Genomic DNA, 21,481 nt, shown 5'->3' with positions numbered 1-21,481 from the left:
TATAACTAGATATTTTAAACTGAGGTATAGACTGCATACAGAAAAGTGTGCAAATCTTAAGTTGACAACTCAGTGTATTAAACAGGACGTTTTTATTTTAGGTGTTATCTTGATAGTGGAACGTGGACTATCAAGAGGTGCCTGGCTCATTCATTATCAACTAAATGTCCTAGTAAAGATAAGCCTGTTCTACCTTCCACTCCAGAGCATAACTACATGATCAGCTGGTTTGATTTATCATTACTTGTAAAGTTAAGATAGATGTTATTGGCTGAAAAGTACAAAATGAGGAAGGCTCACACTTAATAAACACGATCCTTGGCAGCCCCATCCGTTACTCAACTGGGGTTCTTGCCTATGGATTGTACGGTAATCATTCATTTTCTTTATTCATGTCCCCTAGTCAGCCACACTCTCCTTAAGGACAGGTAGGAAGTTGTGTTCATCTTTGTTATCCCTGTTGTCTTGCACAGTTCCTGGCCCTGACTTGAGAAGGAAGTAGGCAAATGATCATTTTACCCTAATTTGTTAAGTGCTGTGATCAAGACCCATAGCTGGACATCTTTAGATTTAGGGAACTATCTGGAATCAGAAGGACTCCATTGCCTTTATTTCTGGAAGAGCCTTCAGCTCTTCAGAAGGACTACTTCTGTCCTTTTTTATTGGTGGTCCAAATTCTGAACAATATCCTACACAGCTGCTTTGTAATCTCCATTTAGCAGAGGTTCTTAACACTTTTTGAGCTGTGGACCCCTTTGGCATGCTAGTGGAACTATGGACCCCTTCTCAGAATATTATTTTTAAAGCATTCGTTAAATATATTTACATACAAAAGAAAATAATATTGAAATAAATTAGCGAAATATTTTTTAAAGTGTTATAGAGTATTATATGTGTTTCTTCATTGCCACATAAAATGACAAACATCTAACAGCATATATAATAAGTACCATACTTTCGAAGTAATGATGAACATAGATCTTAAAAGATATCTGAAACATCTGTAATATAATAGAAAACATCTGTTTCTAATGGTGATGAAGTCACGGGTATTGCTAATATGTGGTTTGCTATCTACATTTATAATTGAGTGCAATGCTAAATTTCAGAGGTTGCTGACCATAAGAGATATGTTTTTACCATTCCAGTTAACAGACCCCTGAATCTATCTGAATCTATCCACAGATAAACATTTAATGTTTAACATAGAAGTTTATGTTGAATGAGTAAAAGGAAAATAAATTTAGTAAAACAAGATAAATGAAAGCATGTTAATATATAAAAAAGATAAAGTAGAAAAATTAGAGAATTCTTTGCCAGAGTTAAAAATAAACAAACAAAACACTTGCTACCCCTGAGGACTATGGAAGGTCCATTGTTTAAAAATTCATTTCCCTGATGCCGGATCACCTGGGATAAAGGTAGAGAAGAAGACCCAAGGCTTGAGAAACTCTGCCCAGAAAGGTCCCTTTCACCAGGTGTCAGTTGTTAGCAAAAAAACTCTTAACTTTTTGCTCAGAAGTTTTCCTTTCCCTGTTGTGTCGTATGGAAGAAGTCCTGTCTTGACTTTGTGCAGAAAAAAGGCTTTAACCTTGGTTTCTCCATCTGCAAAATGGATAAAATAATGCTTTTGTGCAGAATCATAATTCATCGAGCTAATGTTCAAGAAATCACAGTTTGGGGCTTCTCTGGTGGCGCAGTGGTTGAGAGTCCGCCTGCCGATGCAGGGGACACGGGTTCGTGCCCCGGTCCGGGAGGATCCCACGTGGCCGCTGAGCCTACGCGTCCGGAGCCTGTGCTCCGCAATGGGAGAGGCCACAACAGTGAGAGGCCCGCGTACTGCACAAAAAAAAAAAAAAAAAAAAAGAAATCACAGTTTAAACTGAAAAGAATTATGCAAATATAAACCCTGTTTTCAAGCCACATAAACTGTGAATCTGATACATACCGAAGTTTTAGAACATTTGAGTAAGGTTTATAATCCTCTCTACAATCATGGGAATGCCAGAAATGCAGAATAACATTGTAACATCAAATTTTCCTAATTTTAGAGTAGAAACACCTTTGACCTATGAATGAAAACTGTCGTTAAGATTCAAATATTTTTCTTAAGGATGACTTTTTTGTCCAAATATACCTAATTTACATGTATCTCACAGCTTGTTCTGGTTTTTAAGTGAAATAATGATCAAATACTGTTTTGAGTCCTTTAAATACTAAGATACATGAAAGAAAAAAACAATGTTCACCTGTAATCTATAATGAAATACATGATAACAAATAGTTAATTCATGTTTTTTACTTCATGTTTTTTGTAATTTCACATATTTTCATAACAGATGTCTCCATAATTTGTTAAATCTGGCTTGTTATATAATAGTACTTTCTATCTTTGTTTAGTTCATTCAATAATAATTATTATAGCTATATTTTAAGTCATGTTATAATAATTGAAGTTTCCTAAATGCTTCCTATCAATACAAATCACCTTTAATTCTTAAACTTTATGAGGTAGTTATTTTCATTCTTTATGAGGCAGGTATTATTAGTTATTTCAGAAGCATGAAGTCACTTGCCTAACTAAAATCAAATAGCTGATAACTGGAGAAGCCGAAGTTTCAACTCCAATGTGTTTTCCCCATAAAACATTAATTTGTAATTAAGACTGAAGAAAGACATTTACTGACTCCTTACTATGTGTTTTAGATGCTTTCCTGTCCCTTACCTTAGTGGCCACATTATATGCACTAGGTATGGCAAAATGGGGCTCTGAAAGTTTAAGGCACTTGCCCCAATAAGTGACAGAATTCAAAACAGGCCCACTATCTTCCCACTACACCACATTGCCTAGTGAAAGGAGCAGAAAAAGCAGACACTAATCAGAAAAAAAAAAGTGTAGTTGCAGTTTTAAAGCATTTTGCCAAATTATGAACCACAAGTGGAAATGTGGGGAGATAGAGAAGATTATAAAAGAATGTAACGCTACTGAAGTTACTCCCAAATATGAGAGAAACAGTTGAGTCAGGTGACATTAATTTACTGAATCTGTGCTGCTCATATTTTCCCTATGAGACTCTATGAAATGGATATTAAGCTCTTAACCCTGGGTGTTTTGCCTAATGCATATATATTAAATTCAGCAAAGTATATGGAAGTTCTGACAGTTTTCATCTTTTTCCATATTATGCTTGCAAATAGTGTATCCATTATAAAATCTTTAAGGACTGCTCTGAATTTTTTTTTAAATATGCCTTTTATATTTACAGAGATAGCATTTTTTCCATTTCCTTTGTTAGCCATATGACTTTTTTCTAAAGCACACAAAGATATCTGTTCGATTTCTGGGTTCAGAAAAAAGTTTATTATTCAACTAAATACTTTCATTTAACAAATACACATTGATCACCAGTTATGTGCCAGGAATGGCCCTAGGTGTCTAGTTACAGTGTGGACCTTTGAATGTGTTCTCATGTAAAAGAAAAGAAAGGTTGTAAAAACACCTGTAAGGGTTAGTGTTAGGAAGTATTCTCAGTTATTTAAAATATTTGAAAAGTGGGTTCAGACCGGATTCTCATTTGTTCTAAGGGTTGAAGATAATTTTCATTGGGCATTAAAATGCAATTTTTCTAAAATTATGTTAATTATTTTTTAATTTGGGAATTACTTAATGAAAATATAGCATCTGTTTTAAGTATGACATCTGCAAACGCCTCTCTTAAAAACGAAGGCTTAAACCTTCTATTCGGTAAGAATTTACTCATATGTCATTACTTTGCCAGCTATGTGATATTGTATATTTCTTTGAATTTAAGTGGTAATTCATTTTCATTTACGTGATTATTAGAAGGCATGGAGTGTAAAGTGCTTTCTGACATACATGTTTTTTCCTTACAAAGCGCAGTCTTGAGTTTAGCCAGTCACCAGTTAGTTACAGAGCACAACCTACCAGAGGGTGTGAGAGGTGCTAGGTGAGATGGTTAGGAGCCAGAGTTTACCCTCAGAGAGCCTGCTTCCAATGTTTAAAGTAAGAACAAAGATGACCATGATGCAATTAAGAATATCTTAAGTGACTTGGGGGAGACTCATGAAAAGTACTGACTGATTTTGGAGGAAAGAAGAGGTAAAACATTTGTTTTCTTTTTCTTTTTTTGATGTATAATTGACATACAACATTATATTAGTTTCAGCTGTACAAGATAATGATTCAATATTTTATATATATTACAAAATGATCACCACAATAAGTCTAGTTAATGAATATCACCATACACAGTTACAGAATTTTTTTTCTTGTGATGAGAACTTTTAAGACCCATTTTCTTAGCAACCTTCACATATCCAATAGAGTATTATTAACTGTGGTCGCCATGCTGTACTTTACATTTCAATGACCTATTTATCTTATAAATAGAAGTTTGTACCTTTTGATTCCCTTCACCCAATTTGCCCACCCCTTACCCCCTTGCCCCTGGCAGCCATCAAGCTGTTCTCTGTATCTATGAGCTTAATTTTACTTGTTTGTTTGATTTGTTTTTAGATTCCACATATAAGTGAGATCATACAGTATTTGCCTTTTTCTATCTAACTTATTTCACATAGCATAATGCCCTCAAGCCAATCCATGTTGTTGCAAATGGCAAGATTTCCTTGTTTTTCATGGTTGAATAATAGTCCATTTATATATATATATATATCACAAGTTTATAGTATCACACGTTTTTCATCTATTCATCTGTCAGTGGACACTTCTGTTGTTTTATAAAACATTTTTTTCAGTTTGGTTTTCTGTAACAACTTCGGCTATAATTATTTACCCTTCTAAAATTTTTAAATTGAAACAATAAGATAAAGGTAATGTGTAAGAATATATTTACAGGAAAGCAAACATTATGCACACGCTCTCCTCCATCGTCCTGTGTCGTTGGTATTCTAGTATCTTCCAAACTTGTGGTTTTGTTCTTTTTATCTGACCTCTAAGCTTTTGACCTTACAGTGCGATGGGCAGTATATTCCTCTCCCCAGCCTGCAAGGGATAGCAGTGTTGAACATTCCCAGCTACGCCGGAGGCACTAACTTTTGGGGTGGAACTAAAGAAGATGATGTAAGTATTTCCTTGCTCTTCCTAGAAGCTGCCCACATGCCTTGACTGATGGTCCCTTCCTCCATCTTCAAAGCCAACAGAGGTGGTTGAGTCCTTGTCACGTTGCTTTGCTCTGATCTCTTCTTCTGCCTCTCTCTTCCACTTCTGGGCCTACCCAGATCATCCAGCATAATCGCCCCATCTCAAGGTCCCTAATTTAATCACATCTGCAAAGTCTCTTTTGCCATGTAAGGTAACATTCACAGGTTCCAGGAATTAGGACATGGACATTTGGGACGGCAGGGAGGAGAATATTATTCTGCCTACCAAAATACCTTTTTATACCTTTAATTTTCCAGATTTCTCTTATTATTATTATTTTTTTAATTTTAGAAATGTCAAAGGGCTCATTTGGCCACTGAGCTTTAGGGCTATTTTTGTTTTTATACTTTCCTGCATTAAAAAAGAAAAAAACACAACCTAAGAAATGCATTTGTTCTAGGGACTTCCCTGGTGACGCAGTGGTTAACAATCCGCCTGCTAATGCAGGGGACACGGGTTCGAGCCCTGGTCTGGGACGATCCCACATGCCGTGGAGCAACTAAGCCCATGCACTCTAGGGCCTGCGTGCTGCAACTACTGAGCCTGCATGCTGCAACTACTGAGCCTGCATGCCTAGAGCCCGTGCTTTGCAACAAGAGAAGACACCGCAATGAGAAGCCTGCGCACCAAAAAAAAAAAAAAAAAAGAAAAGAAAGAAATGCGTTTGTCCTAAAGATAATGGGAGAAGGCACAATTATGAAAGTATATATAACAATAAAAATGAGAAGTTTACCATGATCTTTGAAGAGTCACATATGCAGAATGATAAGCCCTTTGATTTGAAGCTTGTGATGTTAGTGGTTCCCACTGAACAAATTTCTCAGGGCTCTTAAATGTGCAGGCAGGGATTAAAGTATAAAATACATTGGAAAGTATTTTTAATTTTCATAATGTGAATATATTCCAATCCTATTGGAGTATAAAAATTTAAATTAGCAACCAATTATTTGTCAGCCCATCATCACTCTTAAATATTTTAAGGACAAGAAATCAGTGAGATTAAGATAAATAAAGATAGGCAGACAGGATTCTGAGAGCTTCACATTCATAACTTAATACCCTCAACTTTAATCTACATTTTATCAGTGAAGAAACTGACACAAAGTTCACACAGTTCATAAGTAGAAGAGACAGGTTTTAAAACCGGGCAGTCTGAAAACGAAAAGTTCCCAAATTTGTGTCCTGATATTTTCAGTAAAAATTTTAATTATGATACTACTTTATACTGAATATTTTTTCAGAGGCATAATTATTTATGTTATAGTAAAAGAGGACGTAAAAGGAACAAAGTAATACAGCTGAAATTGAAAATTTTTAGGTTAAGTTGATTTTGTGAAAATGCATTTAACATCAAAGCAAAGTAAGCCCACGTGTTTTCATCCTTTGAGATTTCTTTTCCTGTTCTCAAATGCGTTGAAAAGTTGTTGTAGATATAAAGCACATACGCACATTGCTTGTAACACCTTGAAAGATTTCCCTTAGAACATGTCAAGTGAACTGGATCATAATTTTCATGTTCATTAGCTTTAACTTTATGAAATCTGCATCACCTTTTGCAATTTTAAAGTTTCCTAAAATTGCATGCATCATCGTATCTAGATATCTGAGTTAGTATGAACAGGTATTTAATACATCTTATATCAAGATGAATTATTTGGAAATACATTAGTTCATTGGTCCTACGAGTGCTTTAAAGGGGCATGGAGTATTTTATCTGTGTGGGTTTTGAAACATTTTTATTGTGTTTGCTTATCTTAAGCTATGTTCAGTGATTTTTTTTTGTCCTTGGATTATCATTTCATAATAATATTTACTTACCTTTCTGCTAATGGTTTTTATACGTTTTTTAAAATACGTCTGTTGCAGAGTTTACATTGCTTGAAGTACCTCTTCACCTAAACCTTAACTTTATCAATGGAAGTGTAATGTCGGTTTTTCTTTCAGATATTTGCTGCACCATCATTTGATGACAAGATCCTGGAAGTCGTTGCAATATTCGATAGCGTGCAAATGGCAGTTTCAAGGGTCATTAAACTGCAGCACCATCGAATAGCCCAGGTTGGTTTCTCTACTCAAATCTGACTTCACTATTTGGGCCACTGAGAAAGCTATTCCAAATGACTCCTACACTGTATATTCATCTGTAAAATAATGGACCTCCTTGTCATGTCAGTTGTTACCGTGTCATCCTAAGTGGAAAAGCATAACATTACATTCCACAGAAGGGGTTAAAAGTCAAGTGTGAATGCAAGACTGAGTGTCAGCTTCTCAGGATGATTGGTACTCTAAAATAACTTGTTTTATTTCAGTGCCGTACAGTAAAAATCACTATATTTGGTGATGAGGGAGTCCCAGTGCAGGTGGATGGCGAAGCATGGGTTCAGCCTCCAGGGATCATCAAAATTGTGCACAAAAACAGAGCTCAGATGCTCACAAGGGACAGGGTATGTAACAAAAAAACATTCTTCTAAGTTTTCCTTTAAAAAAAAAATCTTAAATTGTTATGAAAAATAGAAACCAAGGGAGAAGATTTAAATTGTCTTTTAAGTCTGATAGTTAGATTGTGCTTTAAAATATGAACAAATATTTATTTAGTTCTTAAAATAATTAGCTTATTTTTTGAGGTTTAGAGAAAAATTGAGCCCAAACTACAGAGAATTCTGATTCCATTCCCAAATACCTCCTCACCTCCCTATTCCCCTATTATATTCCCCTAGTATGTTCCCCTTAACATCTTGCTTTAGTGTGGTACATTTATTACAGCTGATGAGCCACTATTGATACATTATTATTGACTAAAATAGTACTTTACATTACTCTTTGTGTTCTACATTCTATAGGTTTTGACAAATGTACGATCACTTGTCCTCCATCTAACCATCCTCTCTTATCCCAACCCTGGCAACCCCATCTTTTTACTGTCTTTATAGTTTTGCCTTTTCCAAAATCTGTATTTTTTTTTTAAGTATATTTTATTTTTGGCTGCGTTGGGTCTTCGTTGCTGCGCGCGGGCTTTCTCTAGTTGCGGCGAGCGGGGCCTGCTCTTCGTTGTGGTGTGCAGGCTTCTCATTGCGGTGCCTTCTCTTGTTGCAGAGCACGGGCTCTAGGCGCTCTAGGCACACAGGCTTCAGTAGTTGCAGCGGGTGGGCTCAGTAGTTGCAGCACGTGGGCTTAGTTGCTCCACGGCATGTGGGATCTTCCTGGACCAGGGATCAAACCCCTGTCCCCTGCATTGGCAGGTGGATTTTTAACCACTGCACCACCAGGGAAGTCCCCAGAATATGTATTCTTAATTAAGGTCACACCCATAACAAATAAGGCTGCAATATCCAGCTGTCTGTTGCACATATAATAGTAAATATTGAAGCATAAATTGAAGCTGTCTTTTTTAAAACTTTTCAGTCATATAATCATCATCATCAATTACATTACTTTTTATCCGTTGTAATCCACTAGAAAACTTTAAAATATCTTTTTTGTACTTATGATGTATTTAATGAGGTGTTCGATTAGGGAAAGCAATAGTAATTTCAAAGTCATTCATGTACTATCTAAATACACATTTATTTGGGCCTCGGAGCTCTAAACTAACAATTCATTGCAATATTGATGTTAAATAGGCCTTTGAAAGCACTCTGAAATCTTGGGAAGATAAGCAGAAGTGTGATTCTGGTAAACCAGTTCTTCGAACCCATTTGTACATCCAGCATGCTGTTGACCTGGCGACAGAAGAGGTGTCTCAGATGCAGCTGTGCTCACAGGCCGCAGAGGAGCTCATCACCAGGTACCAAAGTCCTGTGAACCTTGGTGGCTGTGAGAATGCTGGTCTTGGCCAATTTTGGTTTTTGTATTTTTTAAAAAAATAAATTTATTTATTTTGTTTATTTATTTTTGGCTGCGTTGGGTCTTCGTTGCCACGCACAGGCTTTCTCTAGTTGCGGTGAGCGGGGGCTACTCTTCATTGCGGTGCGCGGGCTTCTCATTGTGGTGGCTTCTCTTGTTGCAGAGCACGGGCTGTAGGTGCACGGGCTTCAGTAGTCATGGCACGCAGGCTCAGTAGTTGTGGCACACGGGCTTAGTTGCTCTGAGGCATGTGGGATCTTCCCGGACCAGGGCTCAAACCCGTGTCCCCTGCATTGGCAGGTGGATTCTTAACCACTGCACCCCCAGGGAAGCCTGGTTTTTGTAGTTTTAATACATCATTGCAGTTGTTTGGGATATCTAAAAGGGATGCCTTTACCCTCCTTCTTCATTTGCTGCCTCATTTATGCCTTAGTAATCACTGGTTTTTTCAGCAGCTCCCCTCCAACACACACGTGCACAGACCTGTGTTCTCCACAGGCCAAATCTCTGACTTCCTGAAACATGATGGAGAACTTGCCTAATGAACCCTGTCGTTTTATATATATATATATATATATATATATATATATAATTTACATATATTATATATAACCCTTCCATTATTATTTCGCCAGTTTACACATAATCTTTACACTATACTACTCACTTATATGGTGCCTCATAATTATTAAGTGTTTATGGGAGGTAGAAGGAAATGCAGATATTAACCATGCAAAAAAAACCAAAATAAGTCAGGGAGTGGACATGAGAAGAGTCCAAGAATCAGTTTCCGGCAGATGTATCACAGAGTTTGGGAGACCACAGAAATTAATTTTAGGAGACAGAAAGAGAAGATAAAAATAGTAAGTTCTGTGAATGCAAAACGGATAAAAATCACTATGACCAGGGGCAGACTTCAGGGGGGAGGAGGGACTGTGGGCAAGTTTCTTATCTCCTCCTCACCTAAATCTTATCAACCAAATGGGGATACAAGCTGCCTGACCAGGTCGCTGTGAAGGTTAAGTGAGACCCACCATGAGAAGTGCTTATTAGCCCAGCATGTCTGGTGTATTCAGTGTTCTGAGCATGGACACTCTTATATTTTTCCCACACCTTCACCTGGTCACTGATCAAAATGTTGAAATAGAAAAGAAGGAAAGGGGCTTCCCTGGTGGTGCAGTGGTTAAGAACCCGCCTGCCGATGGAGGGGATCACAGGTTTGAGCTCTGGTCCAGGAAGATCCCCCATGCCACGGAGCAACTAAGTCCATGAGCCACAACTACTGAGCCCGTGTGCCACAACTACCGAGCCCACGTGCCACACCTACTGAAGCCGTCGCGCCTAGAGCCCATGCTCTGCAACAAGAGAAGCCACCACAATGAGAAGCCCACGCACCACAACGAAGAGTAGCCCCTGCTCGCCACAACTAGAGAAAGTCCACACGCAGCAATGAAGGCCCAATGCAGCCAATTATTAATTAATTAATTTATTTATTTAAGAAAGAAAAAAAAAGTGAAGGTTGACCAGATTTGCCTTTGGTCTACCTAGTTTGATTCCTCATCTGTCTTTATAAATTTTGCAAATGATGAAAATCAGGCCCACTCATTAATTTTCACAATGTATTCATTCAATATTCAACAAATAATTTTGAGCCTCTTCTGTGTGCCAACCATCATATTAGGCACTGGGATGCCACGATGACTGCAGTCCCTCTTCGTAATTTGCTGGCAGAGTAGTAGGAGGGAGACGTGTGACCAAAGATCTGTCACAGGTCGCACAGTGGGCACTGTGGATGCACAGAGGAGGCCAGAGGCAGTGAGGGAGGCCTGCCTGGAGGAAGTGACTTCTCAGCCTGGTCTTGAAAGAAGAAAAAGAGAAGGAGTAATCTAAGAATGGGAGCCAGCCTGGGTAATAAAACCCAGAGGAGTGTGAGTGCATGGTACTTTTAGGAAATCTCAAGGTGTTTGGAGGAACTGAAATGTTAATGTGGTATATTTGAGAGTGTGGAAAATGTGGACAGAGAGGTGAGCGGCGGTGGGGGGCGGCAGATCTTTATCAGGATGTTTCTGGAAGCAATGTGAAACACTGTCCGCAGAACAGCCAAGCTGGGGCAAGGGTGAACGCTGTCAGAATGGTCCTGTTAGGAAACGATGGACTGAGGCAGTAGAGATGGGAAGGAGAAGAAAGGTTTAAGATAGGTTAGGGTCTAAAGTTGGTACACAGTCATGTTCAGGATGATCCTACGGTTTCTAGTGAATGGCTGGTTAGACTAAGGTGCCTTTGATGAAGCCATAGTATTCAGGAAGAGGAACAGATTTTGAGAGGGAAAATGACGGGTTCCATATTGGATTTAACAGAATTTCAGTTACATTAGAAATGCCTAGGAGGAGATTCAGTTAGCAGTTGAAAATGTTAATTTGAAGTTGATTTACAACTTTCTTTTCCCTTGAAAATTAGAATAACATTTATCCATCTCTGTTCTTCATATTAATAACCTCTTCTTCATGATTTCTCAAGGTTATTGCTAAGGATGCTTAGGTGACATTTGCAAGTTTCTTTGTGCCTTGGATATCAATGTATGATCCTTAAGAATTAAACTCTTTTTTTTTTTTTTTTTTTCGGTACGTGGGCCTCTCACTGCCGCGGCCTCTCCCGTTGCGGAGCACAGGCTCCGGATGCGCAGGCTCAGCGGCCATGGCTCACGGGCCCAGCCACTCCGCGGCATGCGTGGTCTTCCCGGACTGGGGCACGAACCCGCGTCCCCTGCATCGGCAGGCGGACTCCCAACCACTGCGCCACCAGGGAAGCCCAAGAATTAAACTCCTGATTCAGCCATGTGGGGCTTCTGTCTCTTCTTTTGTTCTTCCCTTTCCAGATTGAAGATCATTTTCCATGAAGATGTTAGAAGCAAAAGGATTAGGATAGTCTTACCTTCTTGTCACCTGCAAAGCTTACATCATTTTCTAGCAATCAGTAGAACTTCTCCTCCTTTTTATTTTTTTGGCTGCCTCAGGTCTTAGTTGCAGCAAAAGGGGTCTTCATTGTGGCGCTTAGGCTTCTCTCTAGTTGTGGCATGCAGGTTTTTTTTTTCTCTCTCTAGTTGTGGCGCATGGGCTCTGTCGTTTGCAGCACATGGGCTCTCTCGTTGAGGCTCCTGAGCTCAGCAGTTGTGGCACGCGGGCTTAGTTGCCCCATGGCATGTGGGATCTTAGTTCTCCAACCAGAGATCGAACCCTCATCGCCTGCACTGGGAGGCGGATTCTTTACCATTGGACCACCTGGAAGTCCCTCTCTTCCTTTTTCTTCTTGGCCTCATTGCCTCCAGAATCGTGTCATTTTAGGACTGTTCTTGAAGGTTTATATTCGAAAGGACAGTGGCACTACAGGCTTTGGCGTTGGATAGACGTAGATTCAAATCCTGGCTCTATCACTGTATATGATTTAGTATGTGATTTAGTATCACATACTAAATCTTTCTGAGCCTCAATGTCTTCATCTATAAAGTGGACAAAGGTAACCATAGCTACCTTTTATGTTGTTAATATTAAATTAGATAATGAATATAAAGCACTTAGCATATAGAAGATAAATGTGCCAATGTTTTTCCCCTAATCTGTTGTATTTGTGCCTGGTTGAAGTTTCAGTGAATAAAAGATGTGTCTACGTTCTACATTTGGGACCCCTCTCAACTTTCCAGTGATACAGCAAAATGAAATGTTATTATGCCCTGTTCTTCCAAATAACACCTCAATATGCTTATCTCTGATTCTAGGTCTAACCTTTTTTATATAAAAGATTTGGGGGGGGCTTCCCTGGTGGCGCAGTGGTTGAGAGTCCGCCTGCCGATCAGGGGACACGGGTTCGTGCCCCGGTCCGGGAGGATCCCACATGCCGCGGAGCGGCTGGGCCCGTGAGCCATGGCCTCTGAGCCTGCGTGTCCAGAGCCTGTGCCCCTCAGTGGGAGAGGCCACAACAGTGAGAGGCCTGCATACCGAAGAAAAAAAAAAAAAAAAAAGATTTGGGGTTAGTATTTTTTGTTGCAATAGGGTTTGAATTTTGTAAATATACCCCATGCCATTCATAATCGAGCAGGTATTGGACAAATAAATTTCCTTTCATGACCTTTTTTTTTTTTAACTTGTTTTATTCTACTACTTCAGAAAACTCAGCAGTGCTCAGAGAAGTTGTCTGTTCATTTGCCTCGTTTTTGCTTTCAGGATTTGTGAAGCAGCCACCATCCACTGTCTTTTGGAGCAAGAACTGGCGCACGCAGTGAATGCATGCTCCCACGCACTGAACAAAGCCAACCCACGCTTCCCAGAGGTGAGGAGCCAATGGTAAATGCCCATTGCACAGATTTTTTGGTTTTACACATATAGTTTGATGTGCCACTACAAAATGTGCCACATCCTTTGAAAGAACATGATATTAGTCAATATGCGTCACAGCCAGAAGCTTATCATTCACTTGCGGCCAGGTTTTTCTTTCTTTTCCTTTTCTGCTGTGTTTCCATTCCTGCTCTTCAATTTGCTTCCTTTTTTTCTATTTCACTGTCAATCACTTGTCACCTTCCCATCTTCCTTGTGCTCCTTCTGTTTTTAAGTGCTACCATTCCTCTTTTTTACCTTCTCCCCTGCACCTTCATACAGGGCAAACCTAGATATCAGGCATTTGACTAGAGCTGTTCATTCATTTTTGAAGTTGTCCACTGAAATTATTCTCCATTTTGTTTTACTAAATCAGTAAATTTAGTTAATTTCCTAATGTAGAAGTTGATCATAGAGTGGCTAGAATAGAAATGTGATGAAATGTGATGTATGGCATAGAGAAAACTGGTAACATTATTTTTACCCTTTCAATTATTCAATTGATTTACCTAAGTTATTATACAAATAAGTGTTAGTCCTCAAGATTATTAAAATCTAAAAATCAATCTGGTTGGAACTATGGAGAGTGAAACTCAATGGATAGAATTAATTATGATCAGATAATGTCCCTTTTAAGACATAATTTTCTTTGACTTAATTCTTGTGGGAATATGTGTCTGTTGTCGCCAGCATATACATGTTTGTGTGTAGGAGGTGTGGTCCTGAGTGTATTCACTACAGTCAGTGCATTCTTGTGGCTCTGTGCTCACAGAATTAGAAGAGGTAATCATGCTAACAAATGTGAGTGTGAAATTTTGCAATTACAATAGAATTTTGGTAGACTTTTTACAAATATTTGCGATATGAATTTAAATCGGAAGAGTAAAATGTAAAGTACTCGCTGATGATTGAATCCCAATTTAATACAGAACTACTTGTCTTTGATGTTTGTTTGTTTGTTTTTTCCTAGAGTCTTACGAGAGACACTGCCACTGAAATAGCCATCAATGTGAAGGCCCTATATAATGAAACAGAGTCTTTACTAGTTGGCAGGGTTCCTTTGGTAAGGAAAAGAAATGATGGATAACATCAGAATGATGATAAATGTATGGTTCTTGACTTCATTAGGGAGCATGCATTCATCAGATTCTAATGCACAAGCAGCCTCTGGCCTCCATCCCCAGAGCTTCCTTTTTACCTAGCTTTTGCCTTCAAGAAAATTTATGGCTACACCTGGGAGTTACACTTTAGGCTAACAGGAGTAGAGATTTCCCCTCATCGTGGTTTTTTTTTTTGTTTTTTTTAATAGATCCTTATTGGAGTATAATTGCTTCACAATACTGTGTTAGTTTCTGTTGTACACCAAAGTGAATCAGCCATGTGCATACATATGTTCCCCCCAGTCAGCTTTGAGAATCTTGAGCTTTACAGAGAGTGGTAGACATTCCCTAGGGTCTCATTAACCCATTAATGCAGAAAAGTAGAGGAAGTCATGAGTTGGGTTCCCGGAATTAACATTTGAAATATGATTGTTATTTTCTAGACTTGCTTAGATGATGCTTTCTAGATTTGGTGTTTCAAGAACTAAATTTCAAGAACTAGACCTATTCGTAGGTTAACTCAAGAATGGTGTTGGAAATCAAGTTGCAGCCAAGTCTGAATCAGACCACAGTCCATGGACCTCAGGCCTAAGTGCTAGGAATCCATAGATTTTCTGTCTGGTTTGCCCACAGTCCTTTACTAACCAGCCTTTCTTCCCTCACCCTTGAAATGTTCTAGCACGTTGTGTCTTTTCGCCACCTAGTGTTCTATTGTAGGCTATTCACACATGCTGTTGTAACTGTAGAAGGCCTGATACATTAGCTATTGTTTTCTTCCTTGTAACAATTTTGATTAATTGGTAGGTGATGATCTTAAAACATTTCTCTTTACTGTAATTTTATATCTTTCTTGGGAAAATTTATACATCTAAATAAAAGTGAGAATAAAAGTCATAGTATCTGGCACAGTGGAAGAATGGGAGGTGTGTTCCATAGCCTAGCCAACTGTAAGTGATTGGTTGGAATATCTTCTTGACTGGAGTCCAGAGTAAAATGTATCACCCTTGGAGTATCCTTTGCTCTGAGAAGAGAAGCTTAAAGGCTGCATGAAGTCCATTGGTTTTACCCACCTCCGAGGGAGACTCAAGTGCAACTTCCTTGGGGCCAGTGGTGGCTGCCTCTGCTATGGTCATGAAGAGAAAGTTTTAGGAAGAAACATTGAATATCTCTTCTGATAAAACCAATGGGAAAATCTTCTTGGCTATTCTTGGCACTTCTATTATTAACCTGAATTCTTCTTGCTGCTCTTCTAAAATTAGTCCTATAGGAAAGCCAGTGAGCTGTGACCTTGGTCCTAGTTATTGGATGAAGGACATGTCTTTTTTTGTGTTATTTGAAATATATTTAAGATCATTTCTGATTGACGAGAACTAAAAGCATAACTTATTCTGTATTTTAGCTCTCTACACTGAAAGTACCCATTAAATGTTACTTGGTTAATATTAATCAATTATATTATGTTAATATATAAGGATTCCCCTCCGCTTTTAATTCTTCTGTCATTGTCAAATATGGATGTTTGGTTTGAAAAGTATACCAGTGAATTTTTTAAAATATTTGGCAATATTGATATCAAAATAGTCAGTCATGTTTGAGAGCAACTAAGTTATATTCTTCATTTTGCTTGTAGAATGAATATGCAATAACCATTTTATCAATTTTGTAAGACATATATTCTTAGACTTAAAGGAAAGTGGTAAATTTTATTTGACCTGGTGGAGAATCTCCATAATTTTATTCACTTCTAGAAATGCTAGATCCCTTGAATAACAGAGGGGAAAAATAATGTCCCTAATAAATAACAGTAATATTCTCTCTGAACTTTCAGCTTAAAATTCTGTGAACCTATATGTAGGTACTCTACAATTTTAAAGTATTTTATACAAGTATTGATTCGCTGGAAGAGATCTTAGAAAGTGTGTAGTCACTTTCTACTATTTATTGAGAAGGAAACTAAGACCCCTGAAATCAATTCATCTTCCCTTGGTTGCATAGTTAGTAAAAAGGCCAGGACTAGAATTCAGTCACCTCCCTTTCAATTCTGCACCTAACAGTGTTTGTTTCACCTTTATTCATTTACTGAATTTGTAAGTGACTTTTAATAACTGCTTCAAATGGGTGGATAATAGGTGACCAGTTAAATTCTCTTTAAAGTTTGCTAGCCCTCTTCCAGGTTACAAGCCATTTAGCTTTTTGCTTTGCCCTGATTTGTACAACAACTTTTTGTCACAAATTTTTCTGAGATCCATGGGTCTTTTTGTAACCTGTTATTTTAATTATCCAGAGGATTTTTGTGCCAGGTAGTTCTTATTATATGACATATTTTTGACCAATTTAAAATATTATTATTTGTTCACACAGTGACCTATGTAAATCAGAATGATTTTTGCCACAAAGAAGTAGAATAATGAGATTACTCCCTAGTGCAAGCCAGCAGAATGGGCGGATGGATGCATGGATAGGAAGGGGGAGGAGGGTTGGATTTACATAGAAAAAACATCACCATAAGTAATACTTTTCTCTGTGAAATTATTGAAGTCACACTAGCTACTTATATCATCTTAGGGAAGTAAGGAATAAATCTATTCAGATTTGTTTACATGAACTCAGTATAAAATAATGTGTTCTTTTTTCCATATTCTTTTTTATTAAAACCAACAACAATCTAGCCTCATCTGATATGAGATGAGGATGTTCATTGTCAGTGAAATAATTTATTCTATTTGAGGTTGGTCACTGAGGCTTGTTTTATTTTGTTTTTAATCTGCTGGTCAATAGCAGTTGGAATCTCCACATGAAGAGCGGGTATCCAATGCCTTGCATTCCGTGGAGGTGGAGCTACAGAAATTAACAGAGATCCCTTGGCTTTATTATATCTTACACCCAAATGAGGATGAGGTATGTAAAATTTGTCCTGTTTCTTTCTTTTTTTTTTTTTTTTTTTTTTTTTAACATCTTTATTGTAGTATAATTGTTTTACAATAGTGTGTTAGTTTTCCCTCTACAACAAACTAAATCAGTTATACATACACACATGCTCCCACATCTCCTCCCTCTTGCATCACCCTCTCTCCCACCCTCCCTATCCCACCCCCCCAGGCGGTCACACAGCACAGAGGTGATCTCCCTGTGCTATGCAGCAGCTTCCCACCAGCTATCTAATTTACAATTGATAGTGTATATATGTCCCTGCCACTCCCCCACTTCATCACAGCCCACCCCTCCCCCTCCCCATATCCTCAAGTCCATGCTCGAGTAAGTCTGTGTTTTATTCCCGTCCTACCACTAACCTCTTCATGACATTTTTTTCCCTTAGAGTCCATATATATGTGTTAGCATACGGTATTTGTTTTTCTCCTTCTGACTTACTTCACTCTGTATGACAGACTCCAGGTCCATCCACCTCATTATAAATAACTCAGTTTCATTTCTTTTTATGGCTGAGTAATATTCCATTGTATATATGTGCCACATCTTCTTTATCCATTCATCTGTTGATGGACACTTAGGTTGCTTCCATGTCCTAGCTATTGTAAATAGAGCTGCAATGAACATTTTGGTACATGAGTCTTTCTGAATTATAGTTTTCTCAGGGTATATTCCCAGTAGTGGGATTGCAGGGTCATATGGTAGTTCTATTTGTAGTTTTTTAAGGAACCTCCATACTGTTCTCCATAGCGGCTGTATCAATTTACATTCCCACCAGCAGTGCAAGAGGGTTCCCTTTTCTCCACACCCTCTCCAGCATTTATTGTTTCTAGAGTTTTTGATGATGGCCAATCTGACCGGTGTGAGATGATATCTCATTGTAGTTTTGATTTGCATTTCTCTAATGATTAATGAGGTTGAGCATTCTTTCATGTGTTTGTTAGCAATCTGTATATCTTCTTTGGAGAAATGTCTATTTAGTTCTTCTGCCCATTTTTGGATTGGGTTGTTTGTTTTTTTGTTATTGAGCTGCATGAGTTGCTTATAAATTTTGGAAATTAATCCTTTGTCAGTTGCTTCATTTGCAAATATTTTCTCCCATTCTGAGGGTTGTCTTTTGGTCTTGTTTATGGTATCCTTTGCTGTGCAAAAGCTTTTAAGTTTCATTAGGTCCCATTTGTTTATTTGTGTTTTTATTTCCATTTCTCTAGGAGATGGGTCAAAAAGGATCTTGCTGTGATTTATGTCGTATAGTGTTCTGCCTATGTTTTCCTCTAAGAGTTTGATAGTGTCTGGCCTTACATTTAGGTCTTTAACCCATTTTGAGTTTATTTTTGTGTGTGGTGTTAGGGAGTGTTCTAATTTCATACTTTTACATGTAGCTGTCCAGTTTTCCCAGCACCACTTATTGAAGAGGCTGTCTTTTCTCCACTGTATATCCTTCCCTCCTTTATCAAAGATAAGGTGACCATATGTGTGTGGGTTTATCTCTGGGCTCTCTATCCTGTTCCATTGATCTATATTTCTGTTTTTGTGCCAGTACCATATTGTCTTGATTACTGTAGCCTTGTAGTAGAGTCTGAAGTCAGGGAGCCTAATTCCTCCAGCTCCATTTCTCGTTCTCAAGATTGCTTTGGCTATTCGGGGTCTTTTGTGTTTCCATACAAATTGTGAAATTTTTTGTTCTAGTTCTGTAAAAAATGCCAGTGGTAATTTGATAGGGATTGCATTGAATCGGTAGATTGCTTTGGGTAGTATAGTCATTTTCACAATGTTGATTCTTCCAATCCAAGAACATGGTATATTTCTCCACCTATTTGTATCATCTTTAATTTCTTTCATCAGTGTCTTATAGTTTTCTGCATACAAGTCTTTTGTCTCCTTAGGTAGGTTTATTCCTAGATATTTTATTCTTTTTGTTGCAATGGTAAATGGGAGCGTTTTCTTAATTTCACTCTCAGATTTTTCATCATTAGTGTATAAGAATGCCAGAGATTTCTGTGCATTAATTTTGTATCCTGCAACTTTACTAAATTCATTGATTAGCTCTAGTAGTTTTCTGGTAGCATCCTTAGGATTCTCTATGTATAGTATCATGTCATCTGCAAACAGTGACAGCTTTACTTCTTCTTTTCCTATTTGGATTCCTTTTATTTCTTTTTCTTCTCTGATTGCTGTGGCTAGAACTTCCAAAACTATGTTGAATAAGAGTGGTGAGAGTGGGCAACCTTGTCTTGTTCCTGATCTTAGTGGAAATGGTTTCAGTTTTTCACCATTGAGAACGATGCTAGCTGTGGGTTTGTCATATATGGCCTTTATTATGTTGAGGAAAGTTCCCTCTATGCCCACTTTCTGCAAGGTTTTTATCATAAATGAGTGTTGAATTTTGTCAAAAGCTTTCTCTGCATCTATTGAGATGATCATATGGTTTTTCTCCTTCAGTTTGTTGATATGGTGTATCACATTGATTGATTTGCGTATATTGAAGAATCCTTGCATTCCTGGGATAAACCCCACTTGATCATGGTGTATGATCCTTTTAATGTGCTGTTGGATTCTGTTTGCTAATATTTTGTTGAGGATTTTTGCATCTATGTTCATCAGTGATATTGGCCTGTAGTTTTCTTTCTTTGTGACGTCTTTGTCTGGTTTTGGTATCAGGGTGATGTTGGCCTCATAGAATGAGTTTGGGAGTGTTCCTCCCTCTGCTATCTGTTGGAAGAGTTTGAGAAGGATAGGTGTTAGCTCTTCTCTAAATGTTTGATAGAATTCGCCTGTGAAGCCATCTGGTCCTGGACTTTTGTTTGCTGGAAGATTTTTAATCACAGTTTCAATTTCAGTGCTTGTGATTGGTCTGTTCATATTTTCTATTTCTTCCTGGTTCAGTCTCGGCAGGTTGTGCATTTCTAAGAATTTGTCCATTTCTTCCAGGTTGTCCATTTTATTGGCATACAGTTGCTTGTAGTAATCTCTAATAATCTTTTGTATTTCTGCAGTGTCAGTTGTTATATCTCCTTTTTCATTTCTAATTCTATTGATTTGAGTCTTCTCCCTTTTATTCTTGATGAGTCTGGCTAACGGTTTATCAATTTTATTTATCTTCTCAAAGAACCAGCTTTTAGTTTTATTGATCTTTGCTATTGTTTCCTTCACTTCTTTTTCATTTATTTCTGATCTGATCTTTATGATTTCTTTCCTTCTGCTAAATTTGGGGGTTTTTTGTTCTTCTTTCTCTAATTGCTTTAAGTGCAAAGTTAGGTTGTTTATTCGAGATGTTTCCTGTTTCTTAAGGTATGATTGTATTGCTATAAACTTGCCTCTTAGAACTGCTTTTGCTGTATCCCATAGGTTTGGGGTCGTTGTGTCTCCATTGTCATTTGTTTCTAAGTATTTTTTGATTTCCTCTTTGATTTCTTCAGTGATCACTTCGTTATTAAGTAGTGTATTGTTTAGCCTCCATGTGTTTGTATTCTTTACAGATCTTTTCCTATAATTGATATTTAGTCTCATAGCGTTGTGGTCGGAAAAGATACTTGATACGATTTCAATTTTCTTAAATTTGCCAAGGCTAGATTTGTGACCCAATATATGATCAATCCTGGAGAATGTTCCATGAGCACTTGAGAAAAATGTGTATTCTGTTGTTTTTGGATGGAATGTCCTATAAATATCAATTAAGTCCATCTTGTGTAATGTATCATTTAAAGCTTGTGTTTCCTTATTTATTTTCATTTTGGATGATCTGTCCATTGGTGAAAGTGGGGTGTTAAAGTCCCCCATTATAATTGTGTTGCTGTCGATTTCCCCTTTTAAGGCTGTTAGTATTTGCCTTATGTATTGAGGTGCTCCTATGTTGGGTGCATAAATATTTACAATTGTTATATCTTCTTCATGGATCGATCCCTTGATCATTATGTAGTGTCCTTCTTTGTCTCTTGTAATAGTCTTTATTTTAAAGTCTATTTTGTCTGATATGAGAATTGCTACTCCAGCTTTCTTCTGATTTCCATTTGCATGGAATATCTTTTTCCATCCCCTTACTTTCAGTCTGTATGTGTCCC

General features: G+C 37.9%; 1 protein-coding gene across 6 annotated transcripts in view; it reads left to right on the top strand.

The window, feature by feature from the left end:
- DGKH (diacylglycerol kinase eta) overlaps positions 1-21,481 on the top strand; it is a 185,034-nt gene that overhangs the window by 148,121 nt on the left and 15,432 nt on the right. For 5 of the 6 annotated variants that reach the window (XM_067016163.1, XM_067016162.1, XM_059041725.2 and 2 more), the window contains exons 22-28: positions 4,994-5,101; positions 7,127-7,240; positions 7,492-7,626; positions 8,803-8,966; positions 13,243-13,348; positions 14,363-14,455; positions 17,271-17,390. In XM_067016163.1, coding sequence (XP_066872264.1) covers positions 4,994-5,101; positions 7,127-7,240; positions 7,492-7,626; positions 8,803-8,966; positions 13,243-13,348; positions 14,363-14,455; positions 17,271-17,390 — 840 coding nt within the window. The remainder of the gene's footprint in view (positions 1-4,993; positions 5,102-7,126; positions 7,241-7,491; positions 7,627-8,802; positions 8,967-13,242; positions 13,349-14,362; positions 14,456-17,270; positions 17,391-21,481) is intronic. The other variant, XM_067016160.1, reaches the window with a different exon arrangement.

The sequence above is a fragment of the Kogia breviceps genome, chromosome 16, assembly GCF_026419965.1.
Source record: "Kogia breviceps isolate mKogBre1 chromosome 16, mKogBre1 haplotype 1, whole genome shotgun sequence".
NCBI classification, from domain to species: Eukaryota; Metazoa; Chordata; class Mammalia; order Artiodactyla; family Physeteridae; genus Kogia; species Kogia breviceps.
The sequence above is the reverse complement of the archived record's forward strand: the minus strand, read 5'-3'. Positions and strand labels throughout refer to the sequence as shown.